We start from the raw sequence: 25,570 nt of genomic DNA on the forward strand, positions 1-25,570 counted from the left end.
GCATTCGCTCTACAATGTTTACTGCGCAAAATAGCGCATTCAAAATCCAAACTGTGTTGCTGAAAATTTAATCATGAACATTCGGATTTACCGCATACAAAGATCTTTCTCGTAATTTTCTCTTTTACCCATTGTGTAAACAGGACTCTTACTCCATAAATAAATCCGAAGTGTAAACATACACAAAATTTATACTAACTCCCTTGAATAAAATTACAAGATCTGCGTGAAAATCACACTATGCATACAAAAATGGAAAAATCAAGAATTTAATGCATAAAAAGCCCATTCGCCTTGGAAAATTCTCAAGCAAAACTGGCATTAACAATCTGCATTTCTTTCGACGACAGTCCTGAATTGTTCATTTTCGCCAATTCACTACTGTCCGTCAGCATACTGGTATTCAATCTTTTCCGTTTCTCCTGCGCCAGAATAACCCAGGAAGGAACTTCAGAACCACCCATTGCCGAGCCGCAGGATACCGGCTGCGCGACGGCTTTGACGGTCTTCGCCGGAATAACGGGTTTCAGCGCGGGCACTGTGACCGGTGCACTCCACATGGTGGCCTGCAGCTGGGCTCCCGAGAATGTGGCCGCTTTGGGCATTACAGTCTCCACCGCACTGTTTTCATTAGGAACAACGGTAACGGAAAACGGTTGCGCCAGGGCGCGGCTTTTAGGAACCGGTACTGTGCGGGCGCTGATATTTTTATTGGCATCGAAACGAGGAGAAATCGGTTTGCCAGTGTCCACCTTACTTTGAAAAAGTGCGGCACGCGATATTACACTACTGCGTCCGGAATCCGGTGGCTCATCCTCTCTGGGAGTGGTAACACTCTCACGATGGGAAACGACAGCTGTTTTCTCGGTAAAGACTGAACCGGAAGTGCTGTTATTCTTTGTGGAGGAACTGTCTTCTTTTCGCTTAATGGAAGGGACTTTTTTTAACGTGACAGGAAATACAGGTGCATCTACGGTGCCCTCAGTATAGCTAGCCGACTTCAAGGAATGCCGATGCAAAGAATTAGTTGTGCTGGCGTTGGATGTCCCTTCACCACTTTTGTCAATGGAAACTTTTCTCAATAATGAACCCCATTCTGCTCCTGTCGAATTAACTGTCGAATCCTTTGTCTCCAGGGATACTTTTCGGAGAGTGGATGCCACGGTTAATACCGGAACGTCTTCCTTATCAAAAGACGACTTTGCTGATCCGGTGCTTTTTTCGCGTAATAATTTGGTATCACCAATTTTATCACCGCTGAAGAAACTGCGTCGTAATTCAGCCGTAACTTCTGCTTGTGACTGCCGCTTTGCCGGTATGGGCTGACTGCGCTCCACAGGCTGATTCTCTTTATCTGCCGCGTCGTTATCTTTCGCAGTGGAATAATTACTTATAAGTTCCGGTTGTAAAGTCCGTCGAAAATTTATCCCCGATGGACTGCCAATTTCCATCTCTCTAAAACTCGGCGCTCGTTTCACGGTATCCGAAGAAGACTTTGTGCAACCTGTTTCAGTGTTAACAGCCGACAAAGTGTTGGTCAATTCCATATCCGAATTACGTTTGGCAAGCACTTTCATGAGTTCCTTCTCACCATTGTCAACCCGAACGGCATTGAGTTTCAAACGCAGGCGTGGCTTGGGAGAAATGATCGGTGGACCGGGACTAACGAGCTTGTGGACGCTTGGATCAACAGGCTGAAGGGGAATCACTTTACTGCTCCCATCATCAGTAGATCGATTATCACTATCTGCAAGATTAACCGGCACAACCGGCAGTGCTGTGTTTTCTTGAAAAACTTCCTGTACAGCGGGGATATGTGTCAGGGGAAGCGGCAGTTTTGAAACTATTAGCTCGGTAACGACGCCATTATCACTGGACGAAACCGTCTTCGACGCCGCAGTGCGGTGGTTGGTCGTGAATGGATCAAGCGTCTCCTTCGGCAATCTGGCATTATCCTGCACTTGCACCAGATTAAAAGTGTTTTTGCGCAGACTACTCGGCTGTGAGATCAACGATGTCGATGGCGGAGTGCCACTTGAACCGGCCTCATCCGACTGTTGATTAGGTTCGATGTGCTTGCGAAACTTGGTTAAAACTTGTAGGAATTCATTATCGTTGGCTCTGAAAGTTTTCGGGGGAATGGGCGGCGGATCGATGGCCATGGTTCGTGTTAGACGGGGACTGACAAATGATTTTACCGCGGGCGATGTCGATAGTGCTATGGTGGTGGTATGTGCATTCTCCGCCGGCCGGCGTGGAATGTGGAATGATTTAGAATACGTCATCGTAGCCGATGATCGTCGCACCGCGGGCTGTGGCGGTTCAAGTGGTGTCGGCGCGGGAATGTTGAACAATTCATAGGTGGCTTCCACTTCCGATAGAACAGTGGCCAATTCAGCAGTCAAAGCCTCGCTGGTTGTCGTATTGTTAGCATAATTCGGCACGGTCACATTGTCCGTCGCGGGTGCATAGTCTCTGAATCTCGCAACAGGTTTCGGGGCCACTTCGACTTCTAACTTCTGCAATGGAAAAAATGCGATGAAAAAATCACACCGCCCATTGATTTGTCGTTTAAGCGTATTCCGCCTCTAACTTGTCATCAACTAGCATCTTGAGCAATTTATGACCAACAATAAAAAACGACAGTAATTGTTACGTTCACGTTATTGAAGGCTACACATGAATAAACAGCCACTTTGCTTTTCTGTATACTGAGTAAGAACGTACAAATAAATGTAAGGTTACACAAGAACAATCGAAATAGCGCAAAAACAGTGTCACTTCTTAAGACCCCAAACAGCTATACGAAAATCAGAAAAATTAACTTCTGTTTAATCAATATGGAAAACGAAACCCCTGAAAACGATTTCAACGGTTTGAAGATATCGACAGTCATATTTCTAATTAACAAAAACATATGATGGAAACAGACAAACCAAGAATGCATGAATTTAACTACAAAAAATTATGATACATACAAAAGGCATAAAAAATTAAAAACAGTGTAAAATTCATGTGTCACAACTTCATTAAAACATGATGTCGGATCCCTTAACCACAAAAAGATTTTTAAAACGTCAATTTTATGGTTTTCACTGCAGCTTTGCAATTCATATGGACTGACTGCGAAATTCTGAATGCTTCGACACTTGCACTCTTGCAACAACATTGAGTATCGATTACGGCACAACCTCTTTGTGTGTTTTGACAATCCCGAAAGACGACAAGAGCAAATACGAGAAAAACAAACACCTTGCGAGAGAAATATGATACAACCAGGTCATTCAGTATTCGCAACAACCACGCCACATCTAGTCCAGTCACGACCATAATCATTACACCGGCTAATTTCCAGCGAGATCGCTGAGGATTGTTTTCAATGGCATGCCACGATACTCAACGTACCTACGGGAGCGCGACTAGCTACATGTTATTAGTTTTGTCAATAAAAACGGTCGGAAACGAGTTTCAAATTGATATCACCAGCTTACTTCCGCACTACAACAACAGAGAAAGCTGGCTTATTATTTTCCCCATCAAGCGTACATCATTTCATAACCTAACACGGCTGCGCTGTGCCTGTCGATCTAAACAAATCTAAAACCGGTCATTTCTCAGGGAATCACTTATCGAACTGATTGTGAGCACAAAATTCATCGCTAATGTATTACAATCAGCCACTCTAAACAGAGAGAAAATGGAGGGATGTCGTGTAAACAAACTTCAAGGCAGAACTGTAACGTTCGCAATGTATGTAAATGCGCACTCATGGAATGGATTATGAATACAATTCCATGCAGAATTCACCAACGCTACCACGATGCAGTTCTAAAAACTGGGACGGAAGAATACATGATACTGTCCTATAATAATCATAAAACTTTGCCGCCTTTCTACCCTGGAAAGTTTTAACTGTATCAGAGGGCACTAACAAAATTTGGAATCAAATAAACTTCCCAAATATCCTAAATCATCTACAAAACAAATTTCAGAAGCATAGCCCATAAAGTACACGGGATAGCATTTTCCTAACCGGCATTAAAGCGACCGGAAGTAAAGATATAATACGCAAACTGAAGTGAATTCAATGAAGCGTATTCAATTTAAGCGAAAACACCCGGAAATTAATCTGCCCACTGCAGCGGTACTGCAACCGACAAGCACGTACCGATTGGTAACTTTTCGGTCGTCGATTTTTGGGCTTAACCGCAATCCGATGCCGTGCCGCATCATTCGATAAGGTCTGAGTGGCATAGGCGACCGGCAATGTCAACGACAATGTCGGCTGCACGTCCAGACTGGGCAGTTTGCGATAACTGAGCTGTGTGCCCGTTTCCAGTGTGAAATAGGAGGCATGCTCCACTTTAGCCCGCTGATCAAGGTCTGCATCCACTGAGCCCGACCAGTCCACGCGGGAGCGGCCTTGCTCATGGCCAGTCGGCGTCATCAGGGAATTAACGTCCATGGGCATGGGAGAGGTGTTGGCGCGCGAGCGCTGTACACTCACAGTTGGGTCATTCGTTCCGGAATTCATGCGCTTGGCGCGAATGAATATCTTGTTTTCCAACTCAGCCTATAATAAAAATCGTTTACAAAAATACCAGACAAAATTTCCGAAAAACGGTAATAAAACAGACCCATTCCAGCTGTTTGCTCAGTGGTTATGACTTATGACGTTAAGCAAGCTTATCATTTTGTAATTCTGATAAAGCCGGTCTGCTGCTTTTGATGGACTAATCAGCGCTTTATGGATATGGAAATACCGTGGTAAATGACGATTTAATATCTTACCGCAGTGGACTGACAGTGTTTTTGTTACTTCAGTTCCTTATCTAAATTCGCTAATGGTATTACAGAGATGCCAGCTGTCGGTAATAAAGATAAAATCATCTCCATGAAAAATTTAAAAACACGAAAACGGTGTTTACTTCGATAGGATAAAAACGACCAGATCCTTACTGACCACTTGAATGCCAATGAATGGCTGAATACATGTAAACAAAAAATTTTTAAACCGAACCCACCGAAATGAAACACTTATTGTAAGTCAAATAGTGAAGCTAAAGGCAAAATGCGGTCGAAAACCTTACCGCAAAAACATCCAGCATAATCAAGGCAAAAAGAATAATAAGAAAAAAATTCTAATGAAAAAATAAAATAATAACAATTACTTATAATAAAGCAAACATTCATCAGAATTCATCTGTTATCACGATTTGTCAATTCAAATCACTGAAAATTAATATGGTGACACTGCTGACAAAACACGACTGTGTGACTGCAACAAACCACAGACAAAACGCCCAGAAAACGTTGTCATATTCTGAAAGTATCGAAAAACTTGTGGCCATGCACTTACCCGCACAGCACCATCCGACACATCCACAAGAGAACTGCTGGCTGTTCCATTTCCTGTTTTGCCATAATTCCTGGATGAAGGACGTGAACTACTTCTGAGCATTTTTCCTGACCGAAAGTTGTCCGGCTGGAAAACGCTGTCATGCGAGACACTGCGTAGGCCAACACTGTCCGCTTCGTTCAGATCCCCTTCACAATAACTGAAATCGACCAGAACGTCAAAATTCTTTCACTCATACGTCGTCTAGTCTGGAAATGCTGCTGTTTACTGCTGCATGCCCGCTTATGGAATGGGCCATATCTCTACTAAAGACGATTAGGTTAAACATTTTATTCATGCGCGACTATCGAAACTGGCTACCAGAAAGATAAAACCTAAAAGCACCATTGACTTTCTGCGCATATGCACGAGGGCATATCAGCAATTTACTTGATAAAACGGCACTGGGCAATACTAACCATAAAGCAGTGCCTGGTTACTGTTGAGTACCGCATATAAACCGTACGTCCAATCTGCATTTGCGGCTATTATGCTTGCATTCGAACAAGGCGGTCTTTCAAAGCATCCTTATAGTGCATCAGTGCTACTGCGTGGATAGTAAGGCCCGCCCAACCAAAATGACATAAAATTAAGTTTTTATTTTGCAAACATTTTTTTTTGCAATGGATAAGCGTTTTAATGGATAATTACCTCATTACCTGCCAGCGTTTTTAAAGTAACAAACTATTAAGTTAGAAAAAACGGCAGGAAGCGAAATATGGCAGAAGTATATGCACTGTAGTATTAACACTACATGTACAGAGTACATAAACATTCGCATCAGTTACGGGGTATTTAATATTTATGCAACCCTTATTTATTTTACCCCGAGTACAAAATTTTTGCGGGCAAAAATTAATAAAATCATGAGTAAATAGTAGCAATTTTTACAAAATAAAAAAAATTCCGCTATCTAGATAATTATATAATCAAGTTCGACGCCTAAAAGCGGACTTGGAATTCATCTTGCATTATTCTGAAACGTGTTATGTTGCAAGAGGAAGGGTCAATAGTACAGTACTACATTGCTGCTCGACGCCACCCTTTAAGTTATTATTATTAAATCAATAATTATTGAGTTATTTATTTTTTAGATTAATATTCACGACTAAGGTTGCACATGAATGATACGTGTAATTACAAAAAAGACAAGGATATCAAAATAAATTACGCAAGCTGCGCTTGCTAATGAAAATATAATCACACTGAAAATCATTTCGTACTGTATTGCTGTAATGTTTCGTCGTTGTTATTGTGAAGTTGAGTTATTATTCAACTTTTTCTGTTACCTTTTGCCAGTGTAAAACAGAATTGATCTATCACGACATGCTCGTAAAGACTTGAAAATTTGATGCTCTCCATAGCCTTTATATAGTATCATAAGTACATATAAAAACTAAGACTGCAGGCAACGTAAAACGCGCTTATTAAACGTAAAACGCACTTACTAAACGGCATTTTTTAAAATTAATTCTACATTGTGCACTGTGCAATACATCACCTCCTTGCCACGAATTATCGCAAAAGCAAACAACAAATTTCCGATACGTTGTAATGCAATAGAATAGAGACTGCTTATAACTGGATATTTTTTAGCTGATACACGCAGATCCTTTGCAGATTATAAACACTATCTCACCGTAAGGGCAATATAGCGGCAGTTTTAAAGAAATATTCCTACAAACCACAGGCTCTGGTACTAATACTTTGTACAAATGGCCAAAGCACCAATACTATGTGTAACAACGTTTGTAATATTACACGTGCGGCTCGTCGAGAACTGCCGAATTGTTGCAGATCAAATTTGGACATGCGCACTCCGAACATTTATTTATCGTTCAATATCGTTCAATAATGTCACCGATGAGTGATGTCAAATTAAATAATAACAGCGCTGCAAATTAACGATAGCTTACCATAAATCAAGTTCTTCGAAGATTTGTGCTACGTTGATAATTATGTAGCAGCTGAATGAATATGACTGTAACTACGAAAACACTTGTTCTGCAACAACGAACACTTTTTTATGAATAAATTTGACTCCATGACCGGTTTGGCATACAGAAACACAGATACAACGTACAGCATCTGTATAATATCGTACTCTAAAAATGTGTACTCGTACGTACTCGTATTACGGATTTCGTAATCATAAAAACTATTACGAATAATATTGGTATTTTGGCAAGCACAATAAGTAATGCGATATATTTTATACCAAAGATGTATTGGACATAATTGCAGTTTGAACAGTAAACTAACAGTATTACCTACTGCTAATTGCAAAATCGGCAATACTAAAGTATAGATGCACAATAAAAATTCTTGGTTATGAGTTATGCAACATAGTAGACACTAGATACCATACCGCTCCATAAATAATTTATGTAAATGAAGATTTGTTATTTCCCATTATTATTTATTAACAGGGGAAATAAACGAATCTTTTTTCGTCTCCTATTCTACAATATTTATTAAGCCAACCGTTTATCAATACCAGAAATAAAAACGGTAGCAACTGTCACATCAAAACATTGGCAACAGAAACCCAAAAACAATAATCGCAGGCGTACACTACTTGAAAGTCAAAATGTAAAAACTGAAGAAACAACCGAAGTCTCTGTCAACAGGCAATAATATTTCAGTATTCTCTGTTACTGCGCAAGTTTTGGTTAGTAATTTGGTTTATGCACTGCCAAGAAAAAAAAAATAATATAAAAGTAACATTACAACCTAATTCATTCAGCATTTCTGCTACCTACTCGTGGTTTATCATTCTCCGTGCGATCAACTGACCATCCAGTGCAGCCACTGATGAGAAGTCCAAAATTTAGCTGCACTGATAGTTATGGTAGACTTCTTTCGAACTGTAGATATTTATAATTGGTGGAGGTCAATTACATTTGGGTAAGCGTTGCGCGTCGCGTAACGGGAAAACGCGTAAAAATGTGACGTAACAGCGTGTAACCAAGCAAACATTCTGATTCGCAGTCACAAAATCTGGGATGGGTTTTCAGCTTACTTGTCCGCGTAAGCGTTGCGCTTCGACGTCGAAGCGCAACCATTACCCAAACTACGAGTAATGCTAGGGCCACACTTCAAGTGCGATGCAAATTTCATCGAACTTTTTTCCTTCGCACAGTTCGAAGCTTTTCTTCGCACCAAAAAGTGCGAGAGGTGCGAACCGAAGAAAAAGTTCGAACAAAATTTGCTTAAAATGTGAGCACTCACACTTCATCGAACTTTTAAAATAAATTGAGACTAGCTCCGCCTTGAGCAGGCCATGAGCGCAGAATTTACGGGATTCAGGTCGAGAGCCACAGCATTTTGCAGTAAATTTATAACCGGCCAAAATCTTGAATATTGTTAGGATAATAAGATAACCCGTAATAATATTCTCACTCCGAACTGAATTCTTCCCCGGAAAAATGCGTCCAAACATTCTGCCAAAAAAACGTTTGTTGTTGACCATTCTGCTGTCTAGCGTTTTGATCTCGCGCCATTTCGCCAAAAAATCCTCACGAAAATTTCATGTGCGAGACATTAATATTAATCGGGGCATAAATGGAGAGTTTGCCATTCTGATAAAAGATCTCCGTCAACACGATCCTCAGCGGCATTTCAATTACTTCCGCATGTCCCGCTCGACATTTGACATCCTTTTCAACAAATTAAAACATGGACTGGCTCGCTGTCAAACTCACAAATATCCTATTAGTCCTGAAGAACGGCTTGCGCTAACGATAAGGTACGGTACACATACATAATTTTATGCATTTACGTAAAATTAACCTTGTTTCACTGTAACCTGTCAACATCTACTGTACGTCAAAGTTGTATATATAGATATACGTGTAGCTTTTTGTACAAATACTGCATAAAATTATCTACAGGTAAATAATTTTGTTTACAGAATTTTGGCTAGCGGTTGTTCTCAGCACGATATCGCAATTCGATATCGACTAGGAAAAAGCACCGTCAACAAAATTTTTAAAGAAACTTTGGAACTCATTTGGGATCTTTTGCGTAAGGAACACGTGCCGGCACCTACGCTAAAAACATGGGCAAAAAGCGCTGAGGATTTCGAACGACGGTGGAATTTTCCAAATTGCTGCGGCGCTATCTTTGATAAACATCATTGGTTGCGTTCCCCACCATTCCTTTGACCTTTTGCCGCCCGTTCCTGTTGGCTTATATTTGAATGCGTTGCGGAATCGGGAGCGCAGACTTTCCCAAACGTTTTTAACATCTTTGACAGACCGTTTCTTGTCCACCAGTGCGGCCACTTCTTTCCATGCAGCCGCCTTCTTCTGTCGGTCTCTGAATTCTTCGGTACCACGATCCCACAAAACCGGACGGTCTCCCACTGCGTCGATCAAGTTCTCTTCAAGCTTTTGCTCCTCAGCGGTGGGTACTTTAGGCGGCATTTTATTCCAAGGTTTTTTTGGGTAATTGTTAAAAAATTATTTATTGATACGAAGTATACAGCAAAAATATTTTGCGTTACGAGGTACTGAAACTAATTAAAATCCCAATCATCCTACAAGATCCTACAAGGCTGGTACTACACGAAGTTGCTTTTCTATCTGTGCAAATGGTAGCTTGCCAGATCCGGAATAAATTAGCATTTTATTGCACCCGGATGAAACCGTACTATGGTTTTGGCAGAGGAATGACCTTTTATTGTTGATGCTACGTAATAACTAATTGCACAAATACAATCAATGTCTGTTTTTGAAATAATCACAACCACATCCGGATGCTCGGTATTGGTCAATTCCTTCGCACTTGTGCGAAGGAGGAAGAAAAATCCCCTCCCACCAAAAACGGTGCGAAGACGCTCTTCGCACTCGTTTTAAGAAAAAAGTGCGAAAGGCGCTCATACTTTTTGTTCGATGCGAAGGATCCCTTAGAACATTTTGCGCTCACACTTATTAGCACTTTTCGTCTTCGCACTGTGCGAAGGCCTTCGCACTTGAAGTGTGGCCCTAGCATAACTCGTAACTCTCCTGTACAGATTAACAAAATTTGTCTGTGTTTGGACCAAAAGTAAATCTAACGGCCCAGAGTCACAATCCAAAACTCATAATTAACTTTTTTGACGTGATACCACATTTACCACATTACAGCATTAAAAATGAGTTTTTCAGTTCCACTACGGTGTTCAATTTCTTTCTTGGCACGGAAGCGTACTCGACTCACGATTGGACGATTGTTTTTCTGCTGAGTCATGGCTAATTTTTTACGCGGCTCTCGATTACCCGACGCGCAACAGTTACCCAAATGTAATTGACCTCCACCATTATGTGTAAATCTGCAGTCCGAGCTGCGAAATTTATATACTCATTTCTCATAAAGATTATCTTAATAAACTACGTATTAAACTAAGTTAGAACCCGGCACATTAATACATTACGAGAACATCCTACGAGAACATTAATACATTACGAGTAGTGTAAGGCCCGTAGTGGGTAGGGTTCTTATTATGCCGCGATAGTACATTATAGCGATAATACTACTCGAGTAATTTTTATCTGTTCGATAGAATCTCTGTAATACGTGTACTGTAGCGAAAGAAATTATTTCTGTTCTTACATAATATATGTACTAGTATTATCTAATGCACAACAGAAAATTTTGTATAAGTAACGTTTATACGAGTGTTTTACGAGTATTTTCTACAATATGGTTTTGATATCGTAATGCATATCTATATATATGAGCCATACCTTGTGGATTTATCATCATCGGCGAAAACCGATCCCGACATTACCAGCTCACAAGTAGGAGAACTGGCTATGGAATAATCCAGATCGCCGCTGCGGCTTAAATGCCGGCAATGGATGATCAGCGACATGGTGGAAAAATTCGTCAAGATAGGTGTTGGCGACGAAATGGAAATGAATGGAGTGCGTGGTTCCTTGGCGGATTTCCGTCGCCGTCGCCGAAATAATTGTGTTACTAGGCGTACTACGCGTAACTTCTTAAAGCTACCTGTAAAGAGTGTCACGAAGGATGGCGTTTGTTGCACTTTAACACTTGATCTCTTATTAGACCATCATGTATGGCTAATTTTATACTCGCACTTACCGGTACTACGAGGCAAAGTGGACATTTTTTTACAGAAGGTACAACGGGCTCCGGACAGATCAAGCGCGGATATAAACTGGGAAGCCCTCGAGTAAACAGTTTGGCTGACAGATTGACTTGCACTGCTCATTAATCAGCGATGAGAAAAAATTATTTTAGTCCTGCTGACTCCTGCAAGAAAACCGAATCGATTCACTTTGCTATTATAATTATGGTGATTCGCCAATCGGCATCACGGTTTTATCAAAGCACAGAAAGTACTTCGAGCTTATCTTAATTTTAAATTTGCCTTTCTCTTTATTTAATGCAAATTTTTCGAGGTATACGTAATTATTTATTACCGAGCAGATCCAATAAAAAACCAATTGATAAGGCAATGCACATACGGATGTAATCTGGAGAGAAAAAGCGTGCTTGCAGGTTTTGCTCAACCTTGGACACAGCCTTGTGTCGGCGAAAAAAAGCAATGCGCACGCGCACAGCACGGTACGTGCATAAAAAGGATGATGGCGGAAACAATTAACGATAAGCAACAAGAGTAAGCAGTCAGATTTGACTGTGTCTTTTATTTTCGGCAAAATAATACCGCTAATTACAACTGCAAAAAGTTGGCGTAAGCAAATACAGGAAAAAGTATTAAACATGCACCACGTGTTTATGCACAATACTGTATTGTCACTTAGAGGTTGCAATGTTATGACAAAATGCGTATGTGTTAAAAAATTTATATATATAATCGTCGAATCGTCGAATGACTTCTGCAGCAGGAGCTGATAGCGATTATGTCAAATATTAAAGAAGAAATATGTATCTAATGGCAAGTTGTACGAATACTACCAGACAATAAAAGAACACAAAACAATAAATATGCAGCTACTAAAATTTTATTAGTAATATTTATCTTCAGTACGAGACTACGAGTATCCATGCAGATGCTTACAAGCTCCCTAATACCGCATCGTTTTTGCGTAAATTTTCGGATAAGCTTAAATAGCTATGCATTGATGCAGGAACTTCCCATTTTTTAATACTTCGTACTGTTAAGCACTTCTACGGTGAAAGTCTCAAAATATACTCGTGTCAAAAACGGTTTCCCAGCCTTACAGGTACCTGTATCCACTCATTTTGATCACAAGTAAAATCCGGTGAAAGACGTAATTTTATTGTGAACAAATCTATAACAACAATATTCTATGACGCTGCTGTACCTGCTTCGTGTGGCTTCCCAGCGGAGAGTTAAATGGCATTGGTACAATAGCCGAAGATTTCGAAATCCCTGTTCTGTCCATTACTCCCCATTCTTGCGTAATTTTCACAAAGCATGCAACCAAGATTCCGGGAAATAAAGAAAATTGTTGTCAGATCTCAGCGTTAGTTCACTTCATTTCGCAAATAGAAATATTATTCATATTTTATGACTGCCGTGTCCAGCTGACCAACGAGCATCTCGAGATGTTCGCAAAATCAATATGATACCAGCGGAGATTAATCAGCGGAGATTAATGACACAATGGCAAGAGCGGCGCGCACAGGTTACGCTATAAGGTTAACGTTGGCCTTGAATAGGTCATGGATCAGCTTTCCTAGCACCTCAAATAACATCATGCCCAAGAATAATCAGTTGGCAAAGCTAGACTCGCGACAAGTAAAACAACAGAGAAGGAACATCACGGCCACTGATTGCTAAATCGTCCGCGGGATACAGTCTGAGCAACTGCCACCGATCAATGCTGGACAAACAAACATACACACGCATGCAGGTTGCAAAAAATGCCGGCTTTATTAGCGTATGCCGTTTTGGCCAACCAGCAAGATTGCTCTTGATTATCTTTGTCGTACTGTAAATGTGGTTGATATCCATTTAGTCAGCAAACTGGAATGGCTAACAAAACAAATGACGGTGTCAATACAAACCCACTGTACAATGCTTGTACGCGGCGTTTGTGCAATTAAAATCTCCGGTGGGTGAACAAACCACTACAAAAAAGCGACATGACCTAACAATAAAAACAGAATTTTCAGTTATTGTCTGATTCTGGAAATAAATTCAGTAATGCAAACTTTACTTTAAAACATATAGCAGGTTATCACCGGCATACAACTAACTGCCTTTTAAAATTCACAGAACGATAACTGAGTCGAAAAGAGCTTTCGTACAGCATCTACATTGTTTACCTAAAACCGCTGCGCCTAAAGAATATCTACAAACATGGAAACCGCTTTAACAAATTCCACGGTATTTATGCAGAATACGCAGCACCAACCCTAAAGATGGGCAGGAAGTCTTATCCGGCTGAATTATCTATACATCATCGGCTTAAAACGTAAGATCAGTCGTTTTAAGTGTGGGATAATCTCGTGGATATGCATCGCTGTGCATGCAAAACAAACAGCACACGTACAAATGTATACAAAAGATTTACGCATAGTTATGTTAAAAACACAGTGGAGTCCGGCGCTCTTTTAAAAAAATTGAATGCATCGAACGACAGCGAACGCTACACTTCCATGTTGTGCCGGTATAGTATGCGCTACTCATGGCCACGCTCACGTAAATTGTCTCGTATTTCGCACTCCGGACAGACAGGTCTAGGATGTTGGGTATAATTTAAACACAGATTGCATATCAAAGCTGCATATAGAATTTTTATTAAGAAGTTAACCATTTAAAAAATCGAAGCGTTAAACAACAGTAAAGCACAGGGATCGGATGTGGACTAGAATTGATCAATACGATTATTCCCCAACATACAGTCAACACTTTAGTCGGAAAAAACGAAAGGTTGGAAATCGACAGCACGTTTCTGGATAATACACTGAATAAGCCACTCGGATCCTAAAACTGCCAGCCCGGCACTTTTTGCAGCATCTAATATCTTCCGGAGTGACAGTTCATCTTTTGCTTCATTTTCGTCCATCAGGATTAAAGTGCACGACTTTATGTCTGTAACGTGTACTATCGTTACGTTACTTTACATAATTATTATCTTTTTCTCGCTCTTAGCATCATTGCCATGCTTACATCACGACAATAAAATTTTACTGTTTTTCAGCTAATTGCTTCTTTCACTTGTAAAACAATGCTTACTTTGAAACTGATTCTTTTCGTCCAGGACAACGGCTACCGCTCCCGATTTGGAAACCTTTAGAGTCTCCGTATACATGTCGTTAAACCATCGTTCACCGCATAACCCAATCTGCATACCTTCCAGCGGGATCGAACAAGACTGCCTACAAACAGAATGTTGGTGTAAGGTGACTGAGAAAAGAAAACCATCAAACGTTTAATCATAATTATAATACTTACTGGTTAGTACATGCCGATGGCAGACTGTGATACGTAGCGTAAATTTGTAAAATACGCCATGTGACAATAATGCAGCAGTATGCCGCTAGAATAAACAAATTACACACGAAAATACTTGGGATACAAATATAATGCCAATCATACAATGCCAAATTTTACCATAAAAACATTTTTTTCATTCTTTACCAGCCAACTAACTCTCCGCTAGGTCTCGCAATGCCAGCCGGAAGTAGGAACTGAGTATAGTCGAACAAATGGTTGGAATTATAAACCGCATCCACCCATTTCTCCGAAATACAGGGAATGCTTGCTGCAAGGCACTGTAGATACTTCACCGTACGCAAAAATTCTGGAGCGATTAAGAGTTTTTCTCCTGTATCCTAAATTTGGCAAACGAAAATAAATGAAACTCATTTGTAAACGAATTTTTGAATTCAAATATTTGCCTCAAGGAAATCGCTGACATTGTTTACGATTTTTCCGCCCATTGTTACAATTTTCCCGATAAGTTGATCCCGTTTTTTCCATGATGGAATTCGATTAGCCTGGGTAATGATCAAAGTATATCCAGCTAGCAAGTTAGGATCTGCACAAAAATTGACAGATAATCAAACCCACAAATCATTTTTTGTGATGTAATGCTAGAATATAACAGTAATACTATAGAATAGTAAAATGCTGTACAACTGGCTATCAATCGGTTGCATAATTACCAAATTCATAGGCACTGCAGTATACAAAGCGGGAAATGCTAAAATTAACTGCCTTTGCACATTTTTTTAGATTCTAATAAAACTTACCTGTAGAAGTATTGTTTACCGGTCGTTTTGGACTAGATTCAGTGCGCTCTTCGGAAGATAGAACGGAGACAGATCTTTTTGAAAAACCTGGATCACCTGAAAGGAACGGTAGTGTCGGTTAGGTAATGGAACACTTTAGCCGTCATTCAATATTATTGTTTTCATATTTGGTCATTCGACCAAGGTAATTAATTAATTAATCTGCCTATACAACTGGCTGGCAGCAATGAACTGCAACACTTCAGCAGTCAGGTGTACCCAGATATTAGTCTCATATAAATTATATACTATCTGCAAAAAAAAAATTACGACATGGCTAAAGGTCATGCAGCGCGAATAAATTGCAGTCAACGGGTACTAAATATTATTCCAGCTTACGTGCTTCTGTACGAGTATGGTTTTGATGCGCTGCTGAATTCTGACGTCTCTGCAGAAACTTGTTCAACTTTGAGCCTTTAATCATAATGTCCTTTATATGGACCCTGTTAGAAAAGTGCATGAGCCAGTGCCGAGAAATTTGCCACTGCGGCCACTCCTGTACATAATTGCGCGCCATTTCGTTGAAATATATTCGTGTAATTCACTGTACCGTGGACTTACTGTATGATGGCGCCTTTCAGAGTCCGGCAGGTATGGGAGTTCTCGTCGCCCACATGGGTGATAACGGCATCCTCGTAGAACTGTTGCTGCTGCTGGGAAATCAGATGAACTAACAATCCTTCGCCCAGTATATCTTTTGGCAGTCGGATTTCTTGCGGAGCCAGCAAGGCATGGGTTTTATCCTCGCACCAAGTGACACTATACCGGCTACTCAACACAAAGCGCTTTTGGCTAGCTTACGATTAATATTAATAACATTAAGTAATAATTGTGTCCAACGCTCTAAAAGCAGAAGAGAATTCGAATTAAAACTGTGCATCATTATAATAGATTCACAGTTAACTTTACTTGCGGCGCTGACTACGAAACCGCGCCTTCATCAGCTACACCGCCTATACCCAAAATATTAAGCAATATTACAAAACATAGCAGCAATTTTTTTCATTATAAAAGCTTACAGAATTTTTACGAGCAGTTCTATTGTACACAGAAGATGTTATCAATTTCAGGCTCTTACTTGCTCGTTTGAACGTAATGACGAATTACTGCCGCGTACCATCGCTTGTCGCCATTGCACAACCCGAACACATAAGTTCCTGTCACAAAAGTGGGCAAAATATCAGAAATCACACAGGAAATAGGAAAACGTTGGGTAGGATGATTACTTGTACAGAAAAACTCCGGGCCGGTCACCGACACATTATTCGCAGATTCGCATTGTACAAATATACCGTACAACACGATGTTTGCATCGTTCATGTTGAATAGAACTGGGATCGACTATATTATAGAGTCGGTCCTGATAGAGCATATCCGCTACATTGTGCAGCTACGACCTATGTACTAGTACCTGGAGAGTAATCATGCGACGGACTTCCGTCTTCAGAGATCATCGAAGAAACTTCCGAGATTACGGTAGAATCAGCCATGGTAAATCTACGAAAAATATCGCAGTTTTAACAAAAACGATTGCAAAGGCAAGGCGTGGCACGGAGAGCAATCAAACAAGGAGTTTCAGCGCTGTGCCTGGATTAATGGATAACTCGAAACTAGTCAACTATAAAATTGAAACAAAATGGCAAGGGGCGCTTAACAGTTAATAACTAGTAAAACTAATATTAATTCTGTAAGTGCAATATTATAGTATAAAAACAAAAATGTTTATAAAACTGACGATGATAGTCATAGGATCGCGTTGTAGCTCTTGTAATTAATAAGGATGCGATCGGCCGCAAAACATGACTGGATTGACCATGCGCCCAGGTCAGTAGTGTCGGAAGACCTGCAACTTGGAAGTACAGTAATCATCCAGTGATCCACTGCGAATTTTGTTACCTAGGAAACAATAATCCCAGCATGTTAAATTGTTCAAATTGTGAAGTTATTTAAGCAAGTACGAGCATTAATTTACCATTAGGATTCCGGGCATGCAGCCCTGAATACTTCCTTTTACCGTTTTACATACTAAATCTTCGGAATGGAACCTGGACGTAAGTATTAGTACTGTAAGTATAATTTAATATACTGTACTGGTACTGTACGTGTACAGTACCCTCGATCGTGCAGTGCAGCTGCGCAAGGTGCAAAATAAATACACACTGCCCATGCACTACGCGTTCCTGCGCCATGACCCGAATGCACCTTTCCACTGTTGTTCCGTTGCGACTCGCGCAATCGAAAACCCTGAGAAATCAAACGATTGCGTAAACGTTTGATAACGATTCATTTCATAGATTTTAATTTTTACAATAGACAATCAAAAAGTGAGGTTTTGTTCTTGTGATTATTGATTTATTTAATTATTAGTAATAAAGCTTAAAGAGTTAGCGATGTGCATTTTATAACTTTTACTACCCAACAGTCACATTGTGTACTGTCTCATGGTGGAGTCAGCAGGAATCGTTTTTTACTTATCTTTGAATCGGTCCTAATTTACGTACAGTACTTTGGTGTGTCTAGTCAACGAAAGAGCCACGGCTGCGAGAGCCACGGGAGATGAAGAAGTTTGTCCGCAAAGCCAACAGTCCTGTTGGGAGAACTAGAAGCCTTTCTGAATCCAAGAAGTCGAAACCGACGGCACGTCCTCCTCAGCACACTGCGTAAGCCGTAAAGCATCTAGAAAGTTATAAAAAGATAAACTGATAAGTCATAAAAATTACCGTTTAATTACGTTCTTGTAATAATGTCGTGATTGCTGTTATCTCCATAATTCTAGCAGCGACCAGATTCGTTACATTGGGTTTTTCTTATAGCCACGAAGACAGGGATACTGTGGACTTTATATCGAGCAAACAATCTCGAGCTGGTCTCAGTGGTCTGGAACAGTTTGCCGATGAACAAATGCCATTTGGAGTGCGTTTTGAGGAGAATCAGACTACAACGAGGAACTACCAGTCTTCAGGAGACCATTCACGGTAATCCATCTTTTTTGGCAATCTGCCTGGCTTTTCGTTGTTTTACTGTTAAAAGTTTGCATTTGTTTGTGAATGTTTTTCGTTTTTGGATTAGCATCTGCATCACATTATTATGTGATTATTTACCTACTTTTTTGAATTGATTTTAATTTTTAGGCGTATAAAAAATGAGACTGTTCAGCAGTCGCACTATCATCACGAAGAGGAGGTTTTGCGAAGATTTCCTAAATTTAAGGTAAGACATTGTTATGCACGGCACGGCATAGTGTTTTGTATAGTAGTAGTACTGTATAGTGTATAGTGTATGCCTAACAGCCTAACATGCAATATTAAAAGCGGAGCATGTTTTGTTCGCAGATCGCTTCACCAGACGACAACACCACCTATTTAGAGTTGCAGGAATTTTTGAGAGAAAGAATTGAATCTCACCGGGCTGCATTTTCTTCGATCCAATCTGATGGTTCGTTTCATAAATTCTTTGGTCAAATTTCTTTTATATTATTATTTTTTTAGAAAGAGAATTCCACAGCAGATTCCAGAATTTGTTGTCCGAAAACACGGCACTCCATCGGGTAAACTTCAACGCACACTTCAAAAACATCGAGCAAACTGTTTTCGGTAAACCGTAAACAAATTCAGTTTCAATTTCCCGCAGGAAGAGCAACATTTGCACCGAAGCATGGGTGAAAGTGAAGCAACTATCCAGTCGCTGAAGCAGAAAATCCAAAAACAGTTAGATATTCAGCATGCTGTGGTCAGGAATTCTGCATTGTCCGAACGGGATAAACAGGAATTATCCTTGTTGCTGAATCGTCGAGACGCTAAAGTGCAAGACCAGATAAGCCACCGGAAAGGCTATCGGGCGCAGTTGAAAGGGGGCCTGAAAAAGCATCATCGATCACGGGATCAAGAATTTGTAAGTCTGTGAAATGGCTCTCATATCAACAGCCAGATATAAATTTCACATTTCTGGGTGAGCTAAAATAAATACCGCAAGATCATATCCGTTCCTTATGCGCGCGTAATGTTTCGTTTCCAACATAATACATCCTTGCTGATATGCATTAAAATCGCAAATATTCGTTTTCTTATTCGCTGTAATAAATACAGTAACTCTTATGTTCAATACGATACTGTAGATAAAAATTAATAATCGTAAGAATTTCGTGGACATTTACTGGCATTAATTTCGCTTATGATTTTTGAATTTTCTTTTCTGTTTTCTGCAGGACCGGCGTTTGGGGCACACGAAAAGCGCCTTCGAAGCAAGGTTACAAGACAGAGAAAGTCGATTGCATCGAGTGCGTGATGCTATTTCGGCTGATGATTCCGGAAGCAATTTGGTACCGTCCGCTCCTGCTGATTCCTCACCATCAAGCACATGGTCTTCGAGGGGTGAGAAGAACGTTCACGTCCAATCTGTGGATCGCAGCCGCGATTACAGACGGGTGCAACAAATAACGCCATCCAGCACCAGTTCATCGGTAAAGTACTGAAATGGAACTAAGAAACTCTAAAAGCTGCCCTTTGCAAAAAAATTTTCTTATGAAATACAAAAGTAATCAATATCTTGAGCGAAAAACATTCATGTGGTGTAACGGTCTTTATAGTCGCCATGCTGTGGCAGTAAATTTCTGGGCGACAGTTTTGGTTTATTGCTTACTACAAATGTCTGTACAGTGTACATGCAAGAAGCTGGAAATTGTTTCTCAAGTTTGGCGTTTGGCGTAATGCAAAAATTTGGTTTGGTTCGGTTTTAGAACATTCCGTTTCATAATCCGAGATACGCCAAGCGTCGCTCGAAATCCTATGATGTCCTGGAACACCGTGCCAAGCATCGTGTCCCGTTGGGAACTCGTTTACGGATGGGCTACGATCGGGGCGAAAGTCATAAGGCTGTGACTAGTATTAACTTGACCGATGCAATGAAAAGCGATGCGTATGTGTTGGAGGATCAGAAAGCAACACCCGATGGCTCCGTTGAAACTCGCTTGTACAAAGGTCAATTTATCCCAACGGGCAGCGGAGGGCGTTCTATGATTTTGCGCGATGTGGAAATATTGCGCCAAGAAGATCCGGTGACAACGCCGCGGAAGCCGGAATCGCTGATGAGTTGTAGCCCACTGCGAAAGGAAGCACTTGTCGGTGGTAGCCCCTCTAAACGGGAAAAAGTCACGCTGATTCGCGAAATTATTGAAGAGAAATACAGAAAGAATTAGTGTTTGCGTCGACCGTGGATGATCTCCAGTGTTGAATCTCACGGTAGCTGAGCTAACAAAGCACATTATGTTAATAAAGCACCCTTTCCTATGGTTATTACTGTTTTCTTTGTTCTTTTACCAGTCTGACTTAAATTTGAGTCGGTGTTTCTTCGCACCTTTTTACATAACTCAGAGCTGAAATTTACGTGTGAGTTACGAGTTGTGTGCAATATTTGCTTTTTGTTTCTCAGGTGTTCGTTTCGCAATAAAATTTCCCACTCTCGATGGCGAAACTATTTCTGTACGAATATTGTAGTAGCGCTGTTTTTCGTGAATAGCACTTAGGTAAAAATTACGGAAAATTTGTACGCGTACTTGCGTAGTAGTAGGCTGCTATCAGCGATCAAGAAAAGAAGTACATCAAATTAATTTACGATTTTTAACACTCTATAGGAGTGGTGATGGATACTGCCAAGTTACTGAAACAGTTTAGAGAATCGAAAATCTTAGAAAGCACCTGATGCTGAACAGTAAAAACCTACTTGGTAACCACTGAAAACGCAATCCAAAATCAAAATTACGTAAGTAATTACTGTCCTGTGGTAACAGTTTAACACGTTGCTAGTGCATTTTATGACTTCGGACAATCAAAACCCAACCAAATAAATCGCTGCTCTTTATTTCATATTTGTACGTTTTTAAGAATATACGAACATCGCGCACTCAGAATCAACCAAGAAAATTTATTCTTCTTTGCCTGTTCCAGCAATAACTTTAACACCGCGGATACGACCCGTCCGTCTGGCGGCAATAAGACCGACTTTCCGACCAGCAGATGTATCCCGGCGAACAGTGGAGGCTTTTCCGATATGTTGATGGTTACCACCACCGTGAGGATGGTCAACAGGCTAAACAAGAAAAACCGAAGTTCCCGAACTGCTTATCCAGTACACAAAAAATAAAATTCTGTGTCAGAGCAGCTTACATTCATAGCCACACCACGCACGTATGGCCAGCAGTTACGCTTAGCCTTGTATTTGAAGTATGACCGTCCAGCTTTAAGTATGGGCTTATCAATACGACCACCTCCAGCAACAATTCCTGGAAACGTATTACAATGCTCAAATCGAACATCCCCAGATAAATACTTCAAGCTGAATGGCCGTTTCCTATAACGGAAATCTCACCGATCATAGCCCGATTGGTCCAGTTGATGACTTTCTTGACGCCCGATGGAAGCTTCACCCGTGAAATTTTTGCATCCGGATTATGCGAGATAACAGTCGCATAGTTTCCGGAGCAACGAGCCAGTGATCCACCGTCTCCGTTCTTATGCTCCACATTGCATACGACAGTTCCTTCAGGCATAGCACTCAAAGGCAAAACATTGCCCACGTGGATGGAAGCTGCAAAAAGCTATCTTCCGTCAATTCAAACGTTTTCGCATTCTAAGCCATACCCAGTTAGTGTTTTTAACGGTAAAAAAACGTACTATTGGGCTATCCTTAGTGTTTAACGGGCTAAATGCTAAATGTTAAGACTTTAAACAAGGCCTGACAGCCTGCACAAATGCGTTCTATACAATAAATAGTAACCAAATCAAGCCACAAAATGAAAGGTTTCACCTTTCTTTCCACAGTAAACGAATTGTCCGGTGTGCATTCCTTCGGCTGCGATGAAAAGTTCCTTGCGTGTACGGTACTTGTACGGATCCCGAAAAGCTACAACGGCCAAAGGCGCTCCACGGCCAGGATCATGGATAATATCCTGAAATTTTTATAACATGATGACGCTATCGGTAACAATTCTAAGAGATCAACCTCGCTTGCACGATTTTGGTCTAAGTACCTTGACAACTCCACGGATGTATCCCTGTCGTTCCGCGAAGTCATATGTTCTAAACTTAGGAGCTCCTTTTCGGTGCTTGGTATGCGCTTTAAAGACTCCTCCAGCTCCTTTCCTCTGAGATCGAATTACTCGACCCATTTTAGATGGAAAAAGTGAAAAAACACGTCTGATCAGCAGAGAACCACAGCGAACTCTAAACTCCTTTTCGGAAACCGTCAGATACGGTGAAATTCGTGATGTAGGGTCGCAACTGGCTCATTCGTCGTCCACATTGAAGCTGCGCATGGGCAATGAGAACCGAGAGAATGCACATGTTGCGCAGCTTGGCTCAAATGATCGCTGTCGCGTATGGTATGGTACTTATAATTCATTTCGTGCTTGTGGTTTGTACCGAACGGCTTGCCCTCGAATGATTATGGCCCAACTTACGTTACAGATGTAACGGCAACAAAAATTTTATGAAATCGATTTTCGTCTTTTCCGACTTTTCGAACGTTTTTTGAACTTTTTTCTTCGCTTTTTACTTTTTCTTTTAAACATGAGTTGACTACGAGATCGTTCGATAAGCAGAGTGCATCAAAGCTCAGATAGAAAACTTTCTTGTTTTAATTTCTACGCTCGTACTAGCACTGTAATCGGGCTTTCGGAGACGATTAGCCATGAGCGCGATTTGAGTTCGCAAAGTAGACCATCCCGATTCTTGGTAAATCCGTTTCGATTTGAAGATTCCCTGGTACAAGTTCTTTTTGTTACCTTTCCTTAGCAAGTAAGTTGGTTGCAATAGCAACATGCTTAGCCTTAGCGTTCAGTTTTAAAGAAATTCACAGTTCATCTGAACTTAAGATGAGCAGTAAAGCTGTAAACGGAATTGAAGATTTAAGACTGGAAAGTTACGACTTAAAAAACAAAGTGTTACTATAAGTACTTAACATTTACTGTAACAAAAAAGTTACAAGAACTGCGAATGAACGCAACGGTATAACCGTTGACGCTTAGCAGCCTTCTTAATTGTGCCGGAAGTCAGAACTCTGGATTTTGACGGACTAGTTAAGGCAACCGTAAATCGTGGTAAACCGTAAATCCCTTAGAAGTTTGTCATCACAGTGACAAGACTAAGCCGTTAACTTAAGGGTAAGCAGTGTTCGTGTGATCCACTGGCATTCCGCATTTACCTTAGATTTTGTTTGGAGCCTGAATGATATACAATAAGGATGAGTGAGTCAGCAGCCCCACAGTCTTCAGGTCCGACCGTGGAATGCATTGATCTTACTGCTTCACCAGGTGAGTGGCGATCGTGAATCTGGTCGTGTTATTCGCTTTAATTGAAACCGTCTGTACTCGTACAAACCGTACATCCCTCACAGCTTGTCGGTTGTATCGTAGATGTCGCACCTGTTCGTACAGGCCGCCATCGTTCGCAGTCTGCATCCTCCAATGGTAGCGCAAGCACGGTGCATAATTTGGTACGATTTGCGATGTCCTAAGGTGATTTGTTTAGGAGATATTATCGTCGTCGGTGAGATTAAACGAAAGAAACCTGCGGTTATCGTGATCGACAGCCCTAAGAGTCGCTCCGGATCCGCTCAGAAGGTATTTGATTTTTTAATGGCTTTACTGTTGTGCATGGCTGCAGATTGCGGTACGCTCTGGGCTCCTTGTTTTGTTGCTGTCACAAAAAAAAGGTAGCTCTTGCAGAAGGGAAACAAGCGCAAACGCGAAGAAGCGTCGACTTCGGTTGCTGTGGTCCCGCCTCCTAATCCAGAACCTCCAAAGCCAGCGACCGTTTTCAAGTGTCCAATTTGTCTGGATACTAATGCCGAGGTACTGTTAGACGTGTTAGTTGATATTTAATATCCTTGCTATGTGGGATGCTGTAATAATCAAATTCTTATCATTATGTATTGTTGTAGTTGATGGAAAAGAACGTCAATCTTTTGGTGCCGCCTTGTGGTCATCTTCTCTGTAAGCCGTGTTCGCAGAGCTTGCCACCAGAATGCCCTGTCTGCCGCAAGAAGTACAAGAAAAACAGTTTGCGGCCGTTATTTCTATGAAACGTGGGCATGTGTAAATGGAAATTTGTTCTGCCCATCGCCGTAACTAATGATGTACAAAGCACTCAGTGGTTGTGGTATTAGTTCGTTTGGATTGTGCAGATCTGCAACCGTGATACTGTGGCCGACGACGGATCTTCGTTTTTATACTGTGCGTTAGTATTGTGTGTGTTTTACTTAATTACTCGTGCTCGGGGTCCTGCTGTCGTTGGGATGGATATTCGGAGTTTTCTTTATGTCTGGCATACCTTCATTTTACCGTGTATGCTTGTCTTGAATCGAGTGACTCCCAAAAAGTGTTTTTCGTTATTAAGATTATTACTTACTGGTTACTATTGCTGTATAGATCACTGTCTGATTTTGTCTTCCATAATTCCATTGATAATTTAGTAAAATGACGTTATTTCTTCCGTTGCGGCAAATTTGGCAGAACTGCCCAACCATGCTCGATATTACTGTGTTTTTATCTCCCATGGATGTAAATATAAGCAGTAATACATAGAAAGTACAAATTATCAATACGAAATTCGATGAATATTATCCGCTGTTTGTCCAGCATCTAGTAAAATCATTTCCCATTTCCGACGTCTGAGTCGGTCTACCGTCTTCTGACGTAATCATGGCTAAGGCTATGAATTTAATTACTTGAGCAATGCCCATTGACGATTCTCGCCAGGATGGCGCCCCGTGGCGGTTGGGAGCCGTACGCCCACGCTACGCCCAGAAGTCATCGGCCCATAGCAACACGTGCTTTTCCAGGCATTGTTTAAACAGCGCGAGTTCGCACATTATTCTGCTTACTAATGCGGCAATCACATAAAAATTAATATAACACTAAGCTCTACCAATTGGGCGGCACAT

The 25,570-nt window shown here is 40.9% G+C and overlaps 5 protein-coding genes across 10 annotated transcripts; 2 read left to right on the top strand and 3 right to left on the bottom strand.

Annotated features, from left to right (window-relative positions):
* Nucleotides 1–58: 58 nt before the first annotated feature.
* On the bottom strand, nt 59–13,575 carry LOC129584859 (uncharacterized). The gene is made up of 6 exons (XM_055477235.1): nt 12,697–13,575; nt 11,489–11,659; nt 11,128–11,392; nt 5,360–5,558; nt 4,169–4,573; nt 59–2,519 (listed from the first exon to the last, which is right to left on the bottom strand). Exons 2-6 carry the CDS (start codon nt 11,616–11,618, stop codon nt 306–308), a joined length of 3,213 nt encoding a protein of 1,070 aa, XP_055333210.1. The 5' UTR covers nt 11,619–11,659; nt 12,697–13,575; the 3' UTR covers nt 59–305.
* A 545-nt stretch (nt 13,576–14,120) lies between these two features.
* LOC129584860 (protein hsr-9-like) lies at nt 14,121–17,621 on the bottom strand. Of its 3 annotated transcripts, none has more exons than XM_055477236.1 (10): nt 17,370–17,530; nt 17,046–17,131; nt 16,713–16,791; nt 16,196–16,402; nt 15,974–16,077; nt 15,596–15,691; nt 15,242–15,381; nt 14,982–15,175; nt 14,577–14,719; nt 14,121–14,432 (listed from the first exon to the last, which is right to left on the bottom strand). In XM_055477236.1, the coding sequence occupies exons 2-10, from the start codon at nt 17,122–17,124 to the stop codon at nt 14,251–14,253; spliced, it is 1,224 nt and encodes a 407-aa protein (XP_055333211.1). In that variant the 5' UTR covers nt 17,125–17,131; nt 17,370–17,530; the 3' UTR covers nt 14,121–14,250. The 3 variants fall into 3 exon arrangements, with proteins under 3 accessions (XP_055333211.1, XP_055333212.1, XP_055333213.1); XM_055477238.1 differs by lacking the exon at nt 14,121–14,432 and adding exons at nt 14,796–14,880; nt 17,607–17,621 and having other exon boundaries at nt 14,596–14,719; nt 17,046–17,530; XM_055477237.1 differs by having other exon boundaries at nt 16,752–16,791; nt 17,046–17,530.
* A 286-nt stretch (nt 17,622–17,907) lies between these two features.
* LOC129585028 (uncharacterized) lies at nt 17,908–21,081 on the top strand. The gene is made up of 8 exons (XM_055477533.1): nt 17,908–18,294; nt 18,448–18,609; nt 18,766–18,844; nt 18,967–19,069; nt 19,123–19,181; nt 19,265–19,525; nt 19,839–20,093; nt 20,370–21,081. The coding sequence occupies exons 1-8, from the start codon at nt 18,191–18,193 to the stop codon at nt 20,826–20,828; spliced, it is 1,482 nt and encodes a 493-aa protein (XP_055333508.1). The 5' UTR covers nt 17,908–18,190; the 3' UTR covers nt 20,829–21,081.
* Nucleotides 21,082–21,465: 384 nt separating this feature from the next.
* On the bottom strand, nt 21,466–22,895 carry LOC129584899 (60S ribosomal protein L8-like). The gene is made up of 5 exons (XM_055477315.1): nt 22,659–22,895; nt 22,436–22,577; nt 21,998–22,216; nt 21,796–21,911; nt 21,466–21,718 (listed from the first exon to the last, which is right to left on the bottom strand). Exons 1-5 carry the CDS (start codon nt 22,794–22,796, stop codon nt 21,554–21,556), a joined length of 780 nt encoding a protein of 259 aa, XP_055333290.1. The 5' UTR covers nt 22,797–22,895; the 3' UTR covers nt 21,466–21,553.
* On the top strand, nt 22,745–25,137 carry LOC129584900 (E3 ubiquitin-protein ligase RNF4-like). Of its 4 annotated transcripts, none has more exons than XM_055477318.1 (6): nt 22,745–23,009; nt 23,836–23,939; nt 24,042–24,095; nt 24,157–24,248; nt 24,345–24,479; nt 24,569–25,137. In XM_055477318.1, the coding sequence occupies exons 2-6, from the start codon at nt 23,870–23,872 to the stop codon at nt 24,707–24,709; spliced, it is 492 nt and encodes a 163-aa protein (XP_055333293.1). In that variant the 5' UTR covers nt 22,745–23,009; nt 23,836–23,869; the 3' UTR covers nt 24,710–25,137. The 4 variants fall into 4 exon arrangements, with proteins under 4 accessions (XP_055333293.1, XP_055333291.1, XP_055333294.1 ...); XM_055477316.1 differs by lacking the exon at nt 22,745–23,009 and adding an exon at nt 23,120–23,424 and having other exon boundaries at nt 24,569–25,136; XM_055477319.1 differs by lacking the exon at nt 22,745–23,009 and adding an exon at nt 23,120–23,424 and having other exon boundaries at nt 24,354–24,479; nt 24,569–25,135.
* Nucleotides 25,138–25,570: the final 433 nt, after the last annotated feature.

Source organism: Paramacrobiotus metropolitanus, unplaced genomic scaffold (assembly GCF_019649055.1).
Source record: "Paramacrobiotus metropolitanus isolate TYO unplaced genomic scaffold, Prichtersi_v1.0 Parri_scaffold0000015, whole genome shotgun sequence".
NCBI classification, from domain to species: Eukaryota; Metazoa; Tardigrada; class Eutardigrada; order Parachela; family Macrobiotidae; genus Paramacrobiotus; species Paramacrobiotus metropolitanus.